General features: G+C 47.2%; 1 protein-coding gene across 1 annotated transcript in view; it reads right to left on the bottom strand.

The window, feature by feature from the left end:
- LOC142312590 (C-type lectin domain family 7 member A-like) overlaps window positions 1-19,250 on the bottom strand; it is a 33,792-nt gene extending 14,542 nt beyond the window's left edge. The window contains exons 1-3 of the mRNA XM_075351582.1: window positions 19,235-19,250; window positions 9,989-10,107; window positions 8,551-8,638 (exon numbers count right to left, since the gene is read on the bottom strand). Of these exons, the coding sequence (XP_075207697.1) occupies window positions 8,551-8,638; window positions 9,989-10,107; window positions 19,235-19,250 (223 nt within the window). The remainder of the gene's footprint in view (window positions 1-8,550; window positions 8,639-9,988; window positions 10,108-19,234) is intronic.
- Window positions 19,251-19,868: the final 618 nt, after the last annotated feature.

Here is a 19,868-nt window from a genome sequence, read left to right on the forward strand (position 1 = left end):
TGTTACTGTATGGAAACCGTAAGCTCGGTTCTGTTTGCTTATCTCTGTAGTAAGCTCGATTCTGATCTCATATGTCTGTAGTTAGCTAGGTTCTGCTCCCATATCTCTGTAGTGAGCTTGGTCCTGTTTCCATATCTCTGTAGTAAGCTCGGTTCTGTTCCGTATCTCTGTAGTAAGCTAGGTTCTGCTCCATATCACTGTAATAAGCGCGGTCCTGTTTCCGTATCTGTGTAGTAAGCTCGGATCTGTTTCCGTATCTCTGTAGTAAGCTTGGTTCTGCTCCCTTATCTCTGTAGTAAGCTCGATTCTGATATCATATCTCTGTAGTAAGCTCAGTTCTGCTCCCATATCTCTGTAGTAAGCTCGATTCTGATCTCATATCTCTGTAGTAAGCTCGGTTCTGCTCCCATATCTCTGTAGTAAGCTCAGTTCTGCTCCCATATCTCTGTAGTAAGCTCGATTCTGCTCCCATATCACTGTAGTAAGCTCGGTTCTGTTTCTGTATCTCTATAGTAAGCTTGGTTCTGCTCCCAGATCTCTGTAATAAGCTCAGTTCTGCTCCCAAATCTCTGTAGTAAACTCGGTTCTGCACTCTTCTCTATGTAGTAAGCTCGTCTCTGTTCCCATATCTTTGTAGTAAGCTTGATTCTGATCGCGTATCTCTGAAGTAAGCTCGGTTCTGCTCCCATATTTCTGTAGTAAGCGCGATTCTGATCTCGTATCTCTATGGTAAGCACTGTTTTGCTCTCTTCTCTCTGTAGTAAGCTCAGTTCTGATCTTGTATCTCGGTAGTGAGCTCGGTCCTGCTCCTTTATCTCTGTAGTAAGCTCCTGTATCTATGTAGGCATCTTGGCCCTGTTGCAGTAAGGGCGGTTCTGTTCCCATATATATGTACCAGTCTGTTCATAAAATCTGTTACCTCTGCTGCTTTAATGCAGCGGCCAGAGATAAACAGGCCAAAGATGGGCCGCCGCAACTTGAGAGCCACTGCCTTATGATTGCCACCCTGGCTAAAATGTGCCAGCCAGCCCCTGCTGACCATCCATATACCTCCCACCCCGGGGTGTGTCTGGGAGGATATCATGTGTCTGGTTGTGATCAAATGGTGGTCTACCAGGGTCCTGGAACAACACGGCCCTGCTGGAGCACATGGTGAGACCATGTGGGGAGTGTGCTGCGACTCCTAAACAGGTATCCCCAGGAGAATGGGGTTGTGAGCTGAGTGTCAGCAAGTGAAAACAGCCATATTTGTCTTCACTGGGATACAGCTGAGGGATCAGTGAGTAAAGGCTGGGATGCCTGCGCTGTGTGTATCAAGCCTTGCAGATATACTCACTGTTGGAACAGACTGGGGATAGTGACATGTTCCTGTAATTGTTTTGAAATGAACTGTAACAGCGGTTTATGACATGTTTGAATAAACTCCATGGACTGTTAAGTGACAAAGTGCTCCTGTGTGCCTCGATCCCGCTGCCAGACGTGCGTCCCCAATACATTCGGGGTGCAGGTCATTAAAATAGAAATAGATCCCTCTGTGTGTAATGACTCTATATAATTTATAGGAATAGATCCGTCTGTGTGTAGTGACTCTATATAATATACAGTGCCTACAAATAGTATTCAACCCCCTGCAGATTTAGCAGGTTTGATAAGATGCAAATAAGTTAGAGCCTGCAAACTTCAAACAAGAGCAGGATTTATTAACAGATGCATAAATCTTACAAACCAACAAGTTATGTTGCTCAGTTAAATTTTAATACATTTTCAACATAAAAGTGTGGGTCAATTATTATTCAACCCCTAGGTTTAATATTTTGTGGAATAACCCTTGTTTGCAATTACAGCTAATAATCGTCTTTTATAAGACCTGATCAGGCCGGCACAGGTCTCTGGAGTTATCTTGGCCCACTCCTCCATGCAGATCTTCTCCAAGTTATCTAGGTTCTTTGGGTGTCTCATGTGGACTTTAATCTTGAGCTCCTTCCACAAGTTTTCAATTGGGTTAAGGTTAGGAGACTGACTAGACCACTGCAACACCTTGATTTTTTCCCTCTTGAACCAGGCCTTGGTTTTCTTGGCTGTGTGCTTTGGGTCGTTGTCTTGTTGGAAGATGAAATGACGACCCATCTTAAGATCCTTGATGGAGGAGCGGAGGTTCTTGGCCAAAATCTCCAGGTAGGCCGTGCTATCCATCTTCCCATGGATGCGGACCAGATGGCCAGGCCCCTTGGCTGAGAAACAGCCCCACAGCATGATGCTGCCACCACCATGCTTGACTGTAGGGATGGTATTCTTGGGGTGGTATGCAGTGCCATCCAGTCTCCAAACGTCACAAGTGGTGGTGTGTGGTTGGCACCAAAGATCTCGATCTTGGTCTCATCAGACCAGAGAACCTTGAACCAGTCTGTCTCAGAGGCCTCCAAGTGATCATGAGCAAACTGTAGATGAGCCTTGACATGACGCTTTGAAAGTAAAGGTACCTTACGGGCTCGTCTGGAACGGAGACCATTGCGGTGGAGTACGTTACTTATGGTATTGACTGAAACCAATGTCCCCACTGCCATGAGATCTTCCTGGAGCTCCTTCCTTGTTGTCCTTGGGTTAGCCTTGACTCTTCGGACAAGCATGGCCTCGGCACGGGTGGAAACTTTCAAAGGCTGTCCAGGCCGTGGAAGGCTAACAGTAGTTCCATAAGCCTTCCACTTCCAGATGATGCTCCCAACAGTGGAGACAGGTAGGCCCAACTCCTTGGAAAGGGTTTTGTACCCCTTGCCTCCCTTGTGACCCTCCACGATCTTGTCTCTGATGGCCTTGGAATGCTCCTTTGTCTTTCCCATGTTGACCAAGTATGAGTGCTGTTCACAAGTTTGGGGAGGGTCTTAATTAGTCAGAAAAGGCTGGAAAAAGAGATAATTAATCCAAACATGTGAAGCTCATTATTCTTTGTGCCTGAAATACTTCTTAATATTTTAGGGGAACCAAACAGAATTCTTGTGGTTTGAGGGGTTGAATAATAAATGACCCTCTGAATAAACTTTTCACAATTTAAAAAAAAACTAAAAAAAGAAATAACATTCTTTTTTGCTGCAGTGCATTTCACACTTCCAGGCTGATCTACAGTCCAAATGTCAAAATGCCAAGTTAATTCCGAATGTGTAAACCTGCTAAATCTGCAGGGGGTTGAATACTACTTGTAGGCACTGTATAGGAATAGGTCCCTCTGTGTGTAATGACTCTATATAATATATAGAAATAGATCACTCAGTGTGTAATGACTTTATATAATATATAGGAATAGATCCCTCTGTGTGTAATGACTCTATATAATATATAGGAATAGATCCCTCCGTGTGTAATGACTCTATATAATATATAGGAATAGAGCCCTCTGTGTGTAATGACTCTATATAATATATAGGAATAGATCCCTCCGTGTGTAATGACTCTATATAATATATAGGAATAGATCCCTCTGTGTGTAATGACTCTATAAAATATATAGGAATAGATCCCTCCGTGTGTAATGACTCTATATAATATATAGGAATAGATCCCTCTGTGTGTAATGACTATATATAGTATATATGAATAGATCCCTCTGTGTGTAATGACTCTATATAATATATAGGAATAGATCCCTCTGTGTGTAATTGTGACGCCCTGGGCAAGCCAGGGGTCACAGGTCATCACACCACCACACCCTACACCCCAGTTAGGAACACCAAAGCTACCAAAATCCTTTTTGCCTTCCTCCAGGGGCTGATGTTCACACCAGGGGGTGGGCCAGGCGGTTGGCTCCGCCCACCGAGGAGTTCACAGCCCTGGAGGCGGAAGAACCAGGCAGTTGAAGCCAGACTAGAGTCTGAGGAGGAGTTAGAGTTTGGACAAGAAAGAGAACAGAGTGGAGTTTAGGGGAGTGAAGCAGAAGGAAGTAGTAGTGGAGCTAAAGAGGAAAGCTGAAGTAACAGAAAAGGAGTAAAAGTGAGAGTAGTAAAGCCTGAAGTTGGTCCGGCTGTGTGCCCCGGACAGTGACAGCAAGGTCAGCAGACGGCGGTGATAGTCTGCAGGGGGACTGCTCGGAGGTTGCTGGAAGGACCGCGGATGGGTAGTGGCCCGGCGGTCTGGAGCAGTTTACGAAGAACAGTCAGCACCAGGGCAGGGGCCTTTCGGATCCCGACAAGGCTAGGAGTCGCCATAATTTGCCAAATCCGTCAGTGAAGGGGACGTCTGTCTCCCAACAACCAAGTCCCGATTGAAGGCAACAGTCCGACCGTTACAGAGAGACACCGCCACCGCCAGGGCACCAGTTTCTCAGGGCCAGCGTCTGCGGGCAAAGTAGGGCTCCTCCGGCCCATATCCAAGCCGGGGAGCGGGTTACCGGTGGGAACCCATCGCAACCATTATCAACTTAGGTGCAGGACAGAGGGACCGTCACCGTCACCTACTGGGGAAAGCAAGTGCAGCCGTCCGTGGGAACCGTCTTTCCAGCCGTGTGTTTTACCGAGAACTGTGTCATCGTCTCAGGCTGAGTGAGTACCACAGTGCCGCAAGGCACAGCGCTGCCCCCGCGTCCCTGCGCCCACCAAGCCCTGCATCACCCACCTCCTCACTGGGCCCCGGGATCACCAACCCCTACCAACGGAGGGGCAACACAACAACTGGCTGCTCCATACCATCCCTCCCGGGATCCCCATACAGAGCAGCGGTGGTGTCAACAAATCACCACAACTGTGGGTGGCGTCACGGACAATAAACAGTCCCCACACCCAAAAACCCCCTTTCACTCACAGGCGAGGAGCGCCGCTCGAGTCCCCGGGATCCGGCCCATCGCTCGAGCCACCGAGCAGCGGCAGGCCGCAGCAGCCGCGGCAGCCGGACCCGAGCAGCAGTGGGAGAGCGCGGCATCCCCTCCTCCGCCCGCGACAACTTGGCGTCACGAACAGGATCTTACCGCTCTGCCGTTGGGTAGAGGTGCGCCTTGTGACCGCCGGAGGTATCCGGCTGAAAAATTTCGGAAGTCGCCATCTTTGGCGCGAAAAGTTCCCGCTCGAGTGTCTTCTCGAGTAGAAGAGGCGCGAAGGCCAAAACCCCGCCCAATAGAGGAGGGCCGGAAAGAAGCTAATGGGGACGCGATGGCGGCTGGCTGCATGTGAGCGCAGCTATAAAAGCAGTGACGCCAGGACTCTGCAGACATCTTGTTCCTGGGATAAGCCGCCAGCAGCATGTGGATGCCGTTCCGCAACACCGTAGCCCCCGCGCCTGGAACCGCTCCGTGGGTGGAGATCCGGACCGCGCAGCTCTACCAACGGCTGCAGGTTAAGATGCAGCTCCTTATGGAGGAGTGGGAGACCGACATGGCGGACGTTATAGCAGCCGTGCGGAGACGCGAGGAGGAAGCGGAGGAAGGGAGGGTGAGTGACCCACGTCCCGATGCCCTTGAAGGGCTGGTCATCGCGGCTGTGGGACCCGGTCCAAGCCCTCTCCCCCCACTGCCTCCCTCGCCACCCGTCTCGGAAGCCGTGACCCCGCCACTAGGCCTGCTACCACTGCAACCGGTAGCAATACCCAGCATCCCCGCCCAGGCGGGCCGACCTGTAGCCGGAGCCCGTAGTCGACCGGAGGTGTTGCCCTGGAAGGCTCCGAAAACCGCACCGGAGGCGTCTCCAGAGAAAGTTCCCGAGCCGCAGCTGATGAACCGTTCCGAGCCGGAGGCCCAGCTGCGGAAAGCCCCTGTGCCCATCCCCCACACCTCGGCTGAGGTAGCGCCGGGTTGTCGCTGCAAGGCGGCGCCTAAGGCCAAGACGCCGCGGGACTTGCCGCCCAGATCTCTGACAGTGGGCAACGTCCAGAATGTCCCGCGGGGCCCGACCCGTGCGCCGGAGGTCGCAGCAGCACCGTATTGGGACAGGGAGCTGGTACCGCTGGGCCTGGAGATCGGTGAAAGAGAAAAGAAGAAAGCGGAATTGGTGGCCCGTGCAATCCGGGAGAAGGAGAACCTCCGCCAGGCGACATTCCGTGTCCGGGGACCGCTGTATGAAGGACAGGTGAGGCGGTTTGATGTCCGCCGGGGCTATGGGTTTATATATGAACCGGGCCTGGAGGCCGAAGTATTTGTAGCCTGGCGGGATGTGAATGCCCACCTGCCCGAGGAGCACCCCGGCCGTAATCTGATGCCGGGTGACATTGTACAGTATACCCGGCACTGTGGAGAGAGGGGGTGGTTCGCCCTAGATGCCAAACTGAGGGGCAGCCAAGAGAGCCGAGTGAGTTCTGCACCCCCTCCCTCAGATGAAGCCGACGGCTTGGAGTAGGGCAGCGGAGCACCGTTGTCCAGTGTCCGTTGGGACCACCTGTGTGTTTGTTTGCAGTGTTTAAAGTTGGAAAATGATAAGCAAAAATGATTACCGGAGCTTTACCTGATTTATCGTGATTGAGAAAACCGGCCGTTGCCGGCACCGTTGTCCCCGTGGGGACCGTTAAAAAGTTTGGCATGGAGGACTTTCCATGGACAAGCCCGTGAACTTGCAGGGCAACCACAAACTTTAGTGGCTTGTAAATATGTTGTTTTACCGTTACCGTTTCCGCAGTTGCCACCTCCGGAGAGGCAGGTTGGAGGGAGGGCCCTCAGCAGAGCAGGCTGGGGCCCAGCCACCACAGGAACCGGTGGCTACCCTCTGGAGGGGAAGGACAGATCCCGCTCGGGTAACTTGTGCTGGACTTGGGTCAAGGGGTGCTGCCTGGGTTTTAGGGGCAGCATCAGGGCCAGGTTGCTTGGGTGGGAGAGAGCGGAGACCGTAACCGTAAACCGTTAGCAACGTTTAAGAAATGTGCCTCCCGCTGTGGGATGTTGTCATAAGTTGTATGTGTGTTATTCTTTTTACCTTTTTCAGAAAATAAAACCGGTGTTGAACGGGCAGCCCGCGGATGGTCTGCATTTTGCTAAGGGGGAATGTGATGCCCTGGGCAAGCCAGGGGTCACAGGTCATCACACCACCACACCCTACACCCCAGTTGGTAACACCAAAGCTACCAAAATCCTTGTTGCCGTCCTCCAGGGGCTGATGTTCACACCAGGGGGTGGGCCAGGCGGTTGGCTCCGCCCACCGAGGAGTTCACAGCCCTGGAGGTGGGAGAAAGAGGCAGTTGAAGCCAGACTAGAGTCTGAGGAGGAGTTAGAGTTTGGACAAGAAGGAGAACAGAGTGGAGTTTAGGGGAGTGAAGCAGAAGGAAGTAGTAGTGGAGCTAAAGAGGAAAGCTGAAGTAACAGAAAAGGAGTAAAAGTGAGAGTAGTAAAGCCTGAAGTTGGTCCGGCTGTGTGCCCCGGACAGTGACAGCAAGGTCAGCAGACGGCGGTGATAGTCTGCAGGGGGACTGCTCGGAGGTTGCTAGAAGGACCGCGGACGGGTAGTGGCCCGGCGGTCTGGAGCAGTTTACGAAGAACAGTCAGCACCAGGGCAGGGGCCTTTCGGATCCCGGCAAGGCTAGGAGTCGCCATAATTTGCCAAATCCGTCAGTGAAGGGGACGTCTGTCTCCCAACAACCAAGTCCCGATTGAAGGCAACAGTCCGACCGTTACAGAGAGACACCGCCACCGCCAGGGCACCAGTTTCTCAGGGCCAGCGTCTGCGGGCAAAGTAGGGCTCCTCCGGCCCATATCCAAGCCGGGGAGCGGGTTACCGGTGGGAACCCATCGCAACCATTATCAACTTAGGTGCAGGACAGAGGGACCGTCACCGTCACCTACTGGGGAAAGCAAGTGCAGCCGTCCGTGGGAACCGTCTTTCCAGCCGTGTGTTTTACCGAGAACTGTGTCATCGTCTCAGGCTGAGTGAGTACCACAGTGCCGCAAGGCACAGCGCTGCCCCCGCGTCCCTGCGCCCACCAAGCCCTGCATCACCCACCTCCTCACTGAGCCCCGGGATCACCAACCCCTACCCACGGAGGGGCAACACAGCAACTGGCTGCTCCATACCATCCCTCCCGGGATCCCCATACAGAGCAGCGGTGGTGTCAACAAATCACCACAACCGTGGGTGGCGTCACGGACAATAAACAATCCCCACACCCAAAAACCCCCTTTCACTCACGGGCGAGGAGCGCCGCTCGAGTCCCCGGGATCCGGCCCATCGCTCGAGCCACCGAGCAGCGGCAGGCCGCAGCAGCCGCGGCAGCCGGACCCGAGCAGCAGTGGGAGAGCGCGGCGTCCCCTCCTCCGCCCGCGACATAATGACTCTATATAATATATAGGAATAGATCCCTCCGTGTGTAATGACTCTATATAATATATAGGAATAGATCCCTCCGTGTGTAATGACTCTATATAATATATAGGAATAGATCCCTCTGTGTGTAATGACTATATATAATATATAGGAATAGATCCCTCTGTGTGTAATGACTCTATATAATATATAAGAATAAATTTCTACAACTGTGATATCTTTTATAACAGTTCTTATACTTTCTTACCTTATCAATAAAGTAAGTTATCAGCTCAATGCTTAATATAAGTATTTTATGAGCTATCACAGAGATGTTTTTTTTACTCACCTGAAGAATTGTCAGTCTTCTCCATACAAAGCTCCTTAGATAATTCTTTCCTATATTTCTCTAGGTCCGTATGGTGATTAACTGGAAGAAACAAAGGGAGCCTGAACATGAAAAAGTGAAAATGACTGTTCCTCAGTTGTTGTTACAAAGACTCAATAAAACAAAGTAACGTTTCATTACTAATAATAATATTTATGAGAGCTCAAACACAAAAACTTTTACCGACCAGAATTGTCAGTCTTGTTCTCCTGATAGTTATCATTTCTTATGCTTTTTTCTTTCTTCATGTGGTGATAAACTGAAAGAAATAAAATAAACCTGAGCATAAAAAGTGAGACTGTTTATCATGGTCGTCTCTCTGCTGAGACTAGTGACAGCCTTAGGACCGGAGCCTCCCATATCTATCTAGCCTCCTCATTTAGGCCTGTTTCACACATCAGTGATTCTGGTACATTTGTGCTAGTTTTTATACGAACCAGAATCCCGGACATACGCAGACCCAGAGGCGTATCTAGGGGGTGCTGGCGGGGCATCTGCCTTGGGCGCAACTATCAGGTGGATTCTGTCCCGCTGCCTGATACGGTGGTGTGAAAGTTTGCCCGGGGGCTACGTTTGCAGCCCCATAGTGGGAGCCGGCTATTCTCTGGGCGCAGCTGGCACACTGACAGCCGCACTCATAGAAAGTACAGCGTGCGGCTCCCACTACTCAATTGTCCTTGTATCTGTCAGACGCGAGGACAGTTGAAGCGGTGATCACTGGCGCTGACGTCCGGGTCAGAGCTACGGCTGTAGTGTGATCAGGTCAGCTGATCACATTGTTGACCTGGAGGTCAGGGCCGCAGCGCGGAGGTGGCAGAGAATGCTGAAAAGTGGTCCTGTGGAGCTGAAGACACAGAAGAGGAACAGTATGGGTTGAAGGGGGATATCTATGTTAACAGTATGGTGGGGAGAGGGTGGGTGAGGGAACTATCTGTGGACAGAGTATGGTGGGAAGAGAGGATGGGGAGAGGGAAGTATCTCTTTAGATACAGTAGAATTTTTTTTTTTTTTTATGTCAGCTCAACGAACCACAGCACATGTAACTTTTGGAGGAATCCAATCAATCCATTTTAGACCAGTATTTGTAAGTAGAGATGAGCGAGCCTGAGGTTGGAGTTTCAGGTTCGGATACCGACTTCCAAAAAAAAACAAAGTTCGGGTTCAAGATTTGAGCGAATGATGAGTATGATCCACTCAAGTGATCAGCGCTGTACTTGGGTATGAGTGATGCTCAGCCCTGTGTGAGCTGCATGCAGTGTTTGATCGGCTCATATTTGGGTTAAAATCAGTGTGATCAGATGTAGTGTGCACACACAACCCCCCCAAAGCTGCTGTGCCAAGAATCGTGAGTAGTACTAGGTGTACCGTACATAGTGATAATATCTGTGACAATGACCAGTCTATAAGAGTTGTCATACATACCAAGTGCTTCAGTCATGCGGACGAGAATGATCATGACTCCTAAGACAATAGTAACAATCAGAACTTTCCAGAAAGGCGTCCAGATCTTCTGCTTATCTGTAGGAATGAGAAAAAAAACACAATCCTTATGAAATCTGTGGTGCTGGACTCACAGTTACACTGCTCGTTACTGCTATGTAATGTCCTCCATGCTACTGCTGCTAATTTTGAGCTTGTGCATCATAGGCACAAAGGAGCAGGAATCCCTCATGTCTATGTGTTTTGGAAAAAGAAGAAATCAGCAGTTAGTCTCCACCCAAGAAGAGCTTATACTGCACCCAGCAGATTAATCCCTTCTTAAAGTGTGACTTACATGAACATCACACTATAGATCTAGATGTATGAAGATTAGAGATGAGCGAGCCTCTGAAGGCTCGAGTTCGGTTCGGTTCGTCGAACGGAGGGCTGGTTCGGTGAACGTTCGACGAACCTCTCGAACCCCATTGAAACCAATGGCAGGCAAACACAAACACATAAAAACACATTATAAATGTACACACATAGTTAATAAACATTACCATTACACTTACAGGTCCCCGCGACGCGTCCTGCACTCTGTCTCCCGCTGTTTTTCCTTCCGATAATCGTTGCATCCTCCCGGTAACCAGCACTGATGATAGGACCTTCCGTGACGTCAAAAAAGCATGTGACCAGTCACGTGTCTATTATCTCATTAGCTACAGACTGGTCACATGGCTAGACGTCATGCTAGGTCCTGTCAGTGCATCTCTTTGGTACGTGGTGATCGTTACAGCATCTCTGTGTACCGGCAAAATGCTCTGGCACATGGTCGGCTTCCCCGTTTTGCTTCCCCGTTCCGTTATTCACCGGCTGCCACAGCTATAGCAACCCGCCTGTCAGCGGTGACATCACCGCTTACAGCCTGCAGCCTCTGTTCACTCACTGAGTGAGTAGACTGCATGGGGAGCAGCAGCGTCTTCCTCCCATGCAGCGCTGCCTGATCTAGCAGAGCTGCATGGGTTGAAGGAGAAAGAAGACAGAAGACCATGGATCGTGGAGGGATAAGAGGGAGTAATAAACATGGAGTCTCTAAGCGTGTCTGTGTATTTATTTCTATTAAAGAATTCTTTCTCTGTGTGGTGTCTTTTTTTAACCCTTTATTGAAGATTCTTAATGGCCGGGTCAAACTTGCCTGACATTAAGAATCTCTGACTTAATACTAGCTAGTAAAACAAAGCTAGTATTAACTCATTATTATCCAGCAAGCCACTCGGCATCAGGGCTGCTGGAAGAGTTGGATACAGCACCAGAAGATGGCGCTTCTTCTTCTTCAGCTACGGGCTGCCCCCAATCCCCAGCTGCCTATTTGTACCTGGCTGGGAACCAAAAAATAGGGAAGCCCTTTTTTTTATTATATCATTAATTTCATGAAATAATTTAGAAACAAAAAATGGACGTGGGCTTCGCCCAATTATTGTGTCCTGCCAGGTACAACTAGGCAGCTGGGGATTGGAATCCGCAGCTCAGGGTGCCCAAGCTTTCTGGGCACCCCTGCTGCAAATTGCAGTCCGCAGCCGCCCCAGAAAATGGTGCTTTCATAGAAGTGGCATCTTCTGGCGCTGTATTCAACTCTACCAGTTGCCCTGGTGACGGATGGCTCGCTGGGTAATAATGAGGTTAGGGCTAGCTGTATATTATCAACTGGCCCTAAGCCTGAAATTCATGGTGTCACGCCAATATTAGACATGGCCACCATGAATTTCTACTACAGATAAAAAAAAACACAACACACAGAAAAATATTTTTATTAGAAATAAAACACAACACAATTAGTGACTCCATCTTTATTGAAATAAAGAACCCCCTCCGCAGTAATCCTAGGTCAAGGGTCCCGCGCCGTCCAATCCAGATACAATATAATCTGATCGGTTTGCTGGAAGGCAAAGCAATCAGATGATGTGTCAGGTTCAATGGCCTGAATCACACGACACAGCAGCTGATTGTATAAACGGCTTTAATACAATCAGCTGATGCATCAGTGCAAAAAAAACCCAAAACAAACTACACACTTCTGTGCAGACTCCTGTCCGACAGCATCAGCTGATAGTTTAGCCGGCCGGGCGGTAAAAAGCTGGCCTCACCGCTCGACTTATAGTGTCAGCTGATGCCATCAGGTGACCGCATCAGCTGGTCATTGCCAGGTCTGAGAGAGAGAGAGAAAGAAGAGAGAGAGAAAATAGAGAAAAGAGAGAGAAAAAGAGAGAGAAAAGAGAGAGAAAAGAGAAGAGAGAGAGAAGAGAGAGAAAAGAGAGAGAGAGGACAGAGAGAAGAGAGAGAGAGAAGAGAGAGAGGAGAGAGAAGAGAGAGAGGAGAGAGTAGAGCAAGAGGAGCGAGAGAGAGAAAAGAGAGAGAAGACAGAGAGAGAATAGAGAGAGAGAGACGAGAGAGAGGAGAGAGACGAGAGAGGGAGAGAGAGAGAGAGAGGAGAGAGAGAAGAGAGAAAGGAGAGAGGAGAGAGAGAGAGGGAAAAAGAGAGACTGAGAAAAAGAGAGAAAATCAGAGAGAGAGAGGAGAGAGAGAGGGCGAGAGAGAGAAAAAGAGAGAAAAAGAGAGAGAGAAAAAGAGAGAGAGGGAAAGAGAGAGAGAGAGAAGAGAGAGAAGAGAGGAGATAGCAATTCAGCCTCATTCCGTGAACTGCTCCGATTTTAGAGGTGTGTCCCATGGCTCACAGTGCATAATTAAATTAAATTATAATTATAAATAAATAATTATGATTTAAAATTAAAAATAAATTCAATTCTTTACCGGGACTAGAACTTGTGAACCAATGCTTCTAAGGCAAGCACTCTATACATTGAGCCACTGGCTCTAATGATAAACTTAGGCAGATTTGGTAATCTTTGGCTCTATACTGCAGTAGATAATCTAGAAGCAGATTGTTCAGCTGCAAGGATGGATGGAGGGGCGGGCAAACACCAGCCATACCGCAATCATCACCGCACACACGCAGGCACTACAACCCCCATCATCCTCCCCTCAGTGCATAATTAAATTAAATTATAATTATAAATAAATAATAATTATAATTTAAAAATAAATTAAATTTTACCGTGACAGCTGAACTCATGAACCAATGCTTCTTAGGCGAGCGCTCTATCCATTGAGTCACTGCCTCTAATGATAAACATGGTCAGATTTGGTAATCTTGAAGTCTGCATTGCAGACTGAAGTCTCTGCTGACAGTGCGATTCACTTCAGGTGCTACGTGGAGAGGACACAGCGCGATCGTGTTCTACGGTGCTGCATCTGCATGTAGCAGAGCTGACAGTGTCATGTGGACCTGGATTGTTGTTTGGGGATTTTAATAAAATGGTGAAAGAGGGTGTTTTTTTGTCTTTTATTCCAAATAAAGGATTTTTCGCTGTGTGTGTTTCTTTACTTTCACTTACAGTTTAATTATGGAAGGTATCTCGGGGAGACGCCTGTCATGATTAACTCCTTATTACCCCAATTGCTACTGCACCAGGGCAATTCGGGATTAGCTGGGTGGAGTCCCGGGACTGCCGCATCTAATGGATGTGGCAATTCCGGGTGGCTGCTGGTTGATATTGTTAGGGTAATGGGCTCCAGATAACGTGGTGCTCTCCGTCCTGACAATACCAGCCTCCAGCCGTGTGGCTTTTTCCTGGCTGGTATCAAATATGGGGGGAACCGCATTTTTTTTTATTATTATTTATTTATTTTACTGCACGATATAGACCCGCCCGACAGCGGCTGTGATTGGTTGCAGTGAGATAGCTGTCACTCATCGTGGGGGCATGTCTGAGTGCAACCAATTATGGGCACCGGTGGGCGGGGAAAGCACGGAATACCTGATTGAATAATGAAGCGGCAGCCATTTTCAAAAGAGGAAAAGATGCCGCAGATTTGTGACAGCTGTGCAGCGAGGCTCCCGTGAACGGTGAGTAGGAAAGGGAGAGGGATTGTGCTGGGGACGCAGGACACATGTGTACCGCCCTGGGGGCTTGGCCGCTCGAGCACCTCCGGACCGGGGGCCACGTCGCTCTGTGAAGGGGTTGTTGGTCATCGGGTGGATGTGCGGCCGTGGCCGCGATATAGATTGTCCGTGATGCCACCCACGGGTTATGGTGATGGTTGGCACCACCGCTGCTGGTGATGGTGGGGGCTCCCGGGTGCGGTGTTGTAGCGCAGCTAGGTGTTGACCCCTCCATGGGTAGGGGATGTGGGTCCCGGGGCCCGCTGGGGGTGAGATTATGCCGGAGGGGTGCAGGGCAGGGTGGCGTAGTGCGGTGCAGTGCCAGAGGGCACTGGTGTACTCACTCTGAGGAAACACACTGGAGTCACTGGTAAACCAAAAACGGGACGGTGGTCGGTGCCCGCAGCCAGCTGCGTTATTCCCCCTACTCGGATTGATGGTGTCCGTCTTTCTCCTGCACCTCTGTAAGCTGTGTGACTACTATGCCTGAACAACGGTAGTCCGCTCCCCGACTTGTTGTTGCTGGAGGAGCCCTTTTGCCCTCAGGCGCTGGCCCGTGGGATTTTGGTGCCTGGGCGGTGGCTTCCTATCCCCCTCGGTGGGCTGTTGCCTTCTCTCGGGACTTGGGGTGGGAATGGACCTATAGTCCAGACCGCAATCAGTTAATTTGACTTGGTCCAGTTGCTTCTGGGCCTTTTACGGGGTCTGAGTACCCTTTCCTGGTGCTCCGGTTTCGGTTTGACTCCCCGATTCGGTACCGGTGGGCCTCTACCCTGACCCGGTGCCTTGACGGTTCCGCCGATTCTACTCCCGGCCTCCTGCAGATGGCCACCACTGCCTGTCTCCTGGCCACAGGGTCCCTAGGCTCCAACCTAGGCCCTGACAGACTTCTCCTCCTCAGCTCAGCACTTCTACCTCCTCTCCTTTCCTCTCCCTAACTTCAACTCTCCTCTCACTGTCACTGTCTGGTTTTCCCCGCCCCTGACCATCAATCCTCTTCGGTGGGCGTGGCCAACCACCTGACTCCGCCCACGGGTGTGGACGTCTGGTACAGATGGGGGTGACTCAGGGTTTTTGGGTGACAGTTGGTACCTTTTTGGGGGGCAGGTATAGTGTAAGGGCCTATATTAGACCTGCACAGTCACGTAGTACATCACAGAGACATTTACACAAAAGTTCAAACAAGTGTATAAATTTTATTAACATGATATCAAAAAAACATATGTCACATGATTAGAGACGGATATCAAAAAACACAGTAAAAACCGTTACCCCTTAAAAACACAGAAAAAATTCTGGGACAGTGTGGTACAGTATAATATGCTGTGGCAATAACACCAGGACATATAAGTATTATTCCAAAGATATCAAGGATAATCATGCAAACTTTGGCACTCCAGCAAACCTTAGAAAATGCCAATAATTACATTAGATTAACACACCATGTGGATACATATAAGTTGTGCACATGAGGAAACACTTCGGGTTCACAGAAAAAGTCAGAGCATATTTTTATACACTAGAATTATTATGTCAATGCTTTATATCCACCCCAAAAGTCAAGGGTTAATTCATAGAGCCAATAGTGAAACGTACTATGGCAAACCCAGAGGGGGGTACATAAATAAATCACAGAAACACAAAACAGATGCTCCGACAGGCGAGATAAAACGGTGTATAAATTACCATGCCATACAAATGCATATATGTTATAAGGACCCTTGTGTTCCATAAATCAAAGCACACAGCTCTATGATGAATTTAGAGCCATTATCCAAATGGTAGCTTGCCAGTATTCACATTGCCAAATCCAAAGAGTTACTTGAGAAGTTTTTAAGGCTATTGGAGACCACTACCTGTAGGACCACACTGCCCAGCACCTCTACGCGCGTTTCACATTCGCTTCGTCAGGAGGTCTATTGGCTCTATGAATTAACCCTTGACTTTTGGGGTGGATATAAAGCATTGACATAATAATTCTAGTGTATAAAAATATGCTCTGACTTTTTCTGTGAACCCGAAGTGTTTCCTCATGTGCACAACTTATATGTATCCACATGGTGTGTTAATCTAATGTAATTATTGGCATTTTCTAAGGTTTGCTGGAGTGCCAAAGTTTGCATGATTATCCTTGATATCTTTGGAATAATACTTATATGTCCTGGTGTTATTGCCACAGCATATTATACTGTACCACACTGTCCCAGAATTTTTTCTGTGTTTTTAAGGGGTAACGGTTTTTACTGTGTTTTTTGATATCCGTCTCTAATCATGTGACATATGTTTTTTTGATATCATGTTAATAAAATTTATACACTTGTTTGAACTTTTGTGTAAATGTCTCTGTGATGTACTACGTGACTGTGCAGGTCTAATATAGGTTTATATGCTGAGTCTGGTGGACATGCTCATATAATATATGATATGGATTTCTATCTCCGCTTTTGGATTTATATATAGTGTAAGGGCCTACCTGTGACCCCCTGGCTAGTCCAGGGCGTCACACATGCAGATAGCAACGTGTGCACATAGCCTTACTGTGAAAAGCCACGTTTTTGGTGATCAAACCGTTCTCAAACGTAACTCGAACTGTCGAACTTTTAGCAAAGCTCGAGTTCGTTGAACGACTCGAACACCCCCCAAAATCACTCGAACATGAAATTGGTGAACCTTGAACATCGCTCATCTCTAATGAAGATGGCTGATGAGCCAAGCTCTAACATACCCAGCAGATGCTGATTGTTTCATACAGCCGCCATGTGCCTGTTACAGCTGGCTTTGGTCACTGCTATTTTACCCTTTTAATGCTCCTGTCAGTCTTTGACTGCAGAATTTAGGGCATGTGATCCCAGAGGTGTGCCATTTGGGAATCCTATGGACTTCTCCTGTGAAGTGATTGCCACTGCACTTTGTGACACTTTCAAAGTTTTCCAAATTTTTCGGACTGACTGACCTTCATTTCTTAAAGTAATGATGGCCACTCGTTTTTCTTTACTTAGCTGCTTTTTTCTTGCCATAATACAAATTCTAACAGTCTATTCAGTAGGACTATCAGCTATGTATCCACCAGACTTCTGCACACACACAACTGATGGTCCCAACCCCATTTATAAGGCAAGAAATCCCACTTATTAAACCTGACAGGGCACACCTGTGAAGTGAAAACCATTTCCGGTGACTACCCCTTGAAGCTCATCAAGAAAATGCCAAGAATGTGCAAAGTAGTAATCAAAGCAAAAGGTGGCTACTTTGAAGAACCTAGAATATAAGACATGTTTTCAGTTGTTTCATACTTTTTTGTTAAGTATTTCATTCCACATGTGTCCATGCATAGTTTTGATGCCTTCAATGCAAATCTACAATTTTCAGAGTCATGAAAATAAAGAAAACTCTTTGAATGAGGTGTGTCCAAACTTTTGGTCTGTACTATATATATATATATATATATATATATATATATATATATAAAAATATATTAGACAATATATAGTTGTATAAAAATAATTAAATATATTTAAATATAATATAAATAAATAAATCTGCCTGGCTTTATCTTGGCTGGCAATCAAAATACAGGGAAACACATTCTCTTTTTAGTTATTTAAAAAAATAATTTAAGAAAAATGCGTGGGCTCCTGCTACATTTTCTATTGCTAAGGGTAATCAAAGCAGCTACTGGCTGCTAACTACCAGTGCCTCCCACCTCTGCTATCCAAACTAATCCGCGTGAGTATAGATGACATTGTCATATCGGACCACTCCCCATTGATAATGGAATTAGCAAATTCACACCCCAAAGGTCAGGACTTCCTGTGGAGATTCCCTAATTATTTCTGCAAAGATGAGTCTTTCGTTTTTTCCCTTAAAACATGGTGGCAAGAATTTATAAAAGATAATGAGATACACCAAACTAATCCTTCTCTACTTTGGGAAACAGCTAAGGTAGTTTTGCGGGGAAAGATTATGGCACATGTTTTCGCCCACAAAAAAAATACCATGGAGAAATTTGGGGAGCTGTCTGCCGAACTTAAGCAAGCTTACACCAACTTTTTATTGAATCCTTCTCTTACAAATAAAGACACCTGGGTGCTGAAACAGTCTGAATTCAATCTTTATGCTGACAGACGGGAGAAATTCCATACATCCAAAAACGAAGTGCATTTCTTTAGATACGGTAACAAGGCAGGTCGGATGATGGCTAATCTGGCCAGAGGGATGAGAGCACCACAAGGTATCTTCCAAATGAAAAACGTACACGGGAACATCCAAACAAACCCTCAGATAATCAACACTTTAGGCTCATTTTACAGCGACCTCTAGAAAGACTCTAAAAACTCTACCCCTCCGATCACTACTCTCTTAGATAAGGTTAATATGCCCAGCTTTTCAGAAGAACAAAATGCCTTCCTAAATAGCCCCATCTCTGGGGAAGAAATTGTAAATACCATAAAAAATCTAAAGTCATGTAAAGCCCCAGGCCCTGACGGCTTTACGAATGAATTTTTCAAAATACTTGTATCTGAAGTCTCTCCTTTGTTAGATTCACTCTTTAACAAAATCCTACTTGGTGAACCCCTTTTCTTGTCAGTGAACACAGCTTAAATAAAACTACTATTGAAACCGGGTAAAGAAAGATCCAATATACCCCACCTCTTACAGGCCAATCTCTCTAATTAATTCTGACATTAAAATAATTTCTAAGATAATGGCAGACAGATTGGCATCTGTCCTCCCCAGTCTTATTTCACCCTCCCAGGCAGGATTTATAAAAGGCCGATCAGCAACGCTCAATATTAGGAATTAGTGTTATTGGTTCTGGATAAAATCCATTCTTCCAAAAATAAGAACAACAACACAGGTGTCCCGGCTATAGTAACTATTGATGCGGAGAAGGCCTTTGATAACATTAAATGGGATTGGCTGTATAAAGAATTATCTAAAATGTCGTTATCAGTCCCCTTTTTTAACTATGTACAGAACTTATACTCTTCTCCAAAAGCTCGTGTATACACTCCGGGCTTCTTATCAAAACTCTTCCCATTGGAAAAAGGAACAAGATAGGGATGTCCGTTATCACCCCTTCTTTCAACCTAGCCATAGAACCACTGTTGCGTATTTTGTCAAACCCAAGCACTTTTGCGGGCATCAAGATAAATAAAAAAACAATACAAAACGCTTTTTTTGCAGATATCATTCTGTTCCTATCTAACCCACAAGCACATTTACCAGTGATTATCGACATTCTTAATGTATTTGGCTCTTATTCGGGATTTAGAATTAATATTGACAAGTGCGAACTACTCCCCTTAACTGAAAAAGGAAAGACTACCCTCCAAAATAGCCCTCTAGGAGGGATAGCCGTTGCTTCGTCGTTCATAACATACTTGGGTATTAAAATAGGACATACACCATCTTTGCTATATTCCCTCAACTATCCTCCCCTATTGAATAAAATTATTACCCAACTAAAATCCTGACAGGATCTTCCATTGTCATTTATGGGTAGAGCTCATCTTATCAAAATGATAAGTATGGCCAAGCTGATGTACCAACTACAGACCCTTCCGCTGCTACTCAAACACTCCGATATTAATGCACTTAATAAAGCCTTTAGCCATTTCCTCTGGAGGGGGAAACGTCTCAGAATCAGTCTGTTTAAACTCATGGCCTCTAAGGCGGAGGGGGTATTAATCTTCCTAGTGTTAGTAACTATAACCTGGCATGTCTCACTCGCTATATCATAGATTGGATGCACAATAGACATACATACTCAGACTCTACTCTAGAATCAGACTATGCTCACCCTCTTAATTTGACAGCAATTTTTACACTCTCGTTTTACCTCTCTACCTTCTGCAAT

Source organism: Anomaloglossus baeobatrachus, chromosome 5 (assembly GCF_048569485.1).
Source record: "Anomaloglossus baeobatrachus isolate aAnoBae1 chromosome 5, aAnoBae1.hap1, whole genome shotgun sequence".
In the NCBI taxonomy this organism is placed as follows: domain Eukaryota; kingdom Metazoa; phylum Chordata; class Amphibia; order Anura; family Aromobatidae; genus Anomaloglossus; species Anomaloglossus baeobatrachus.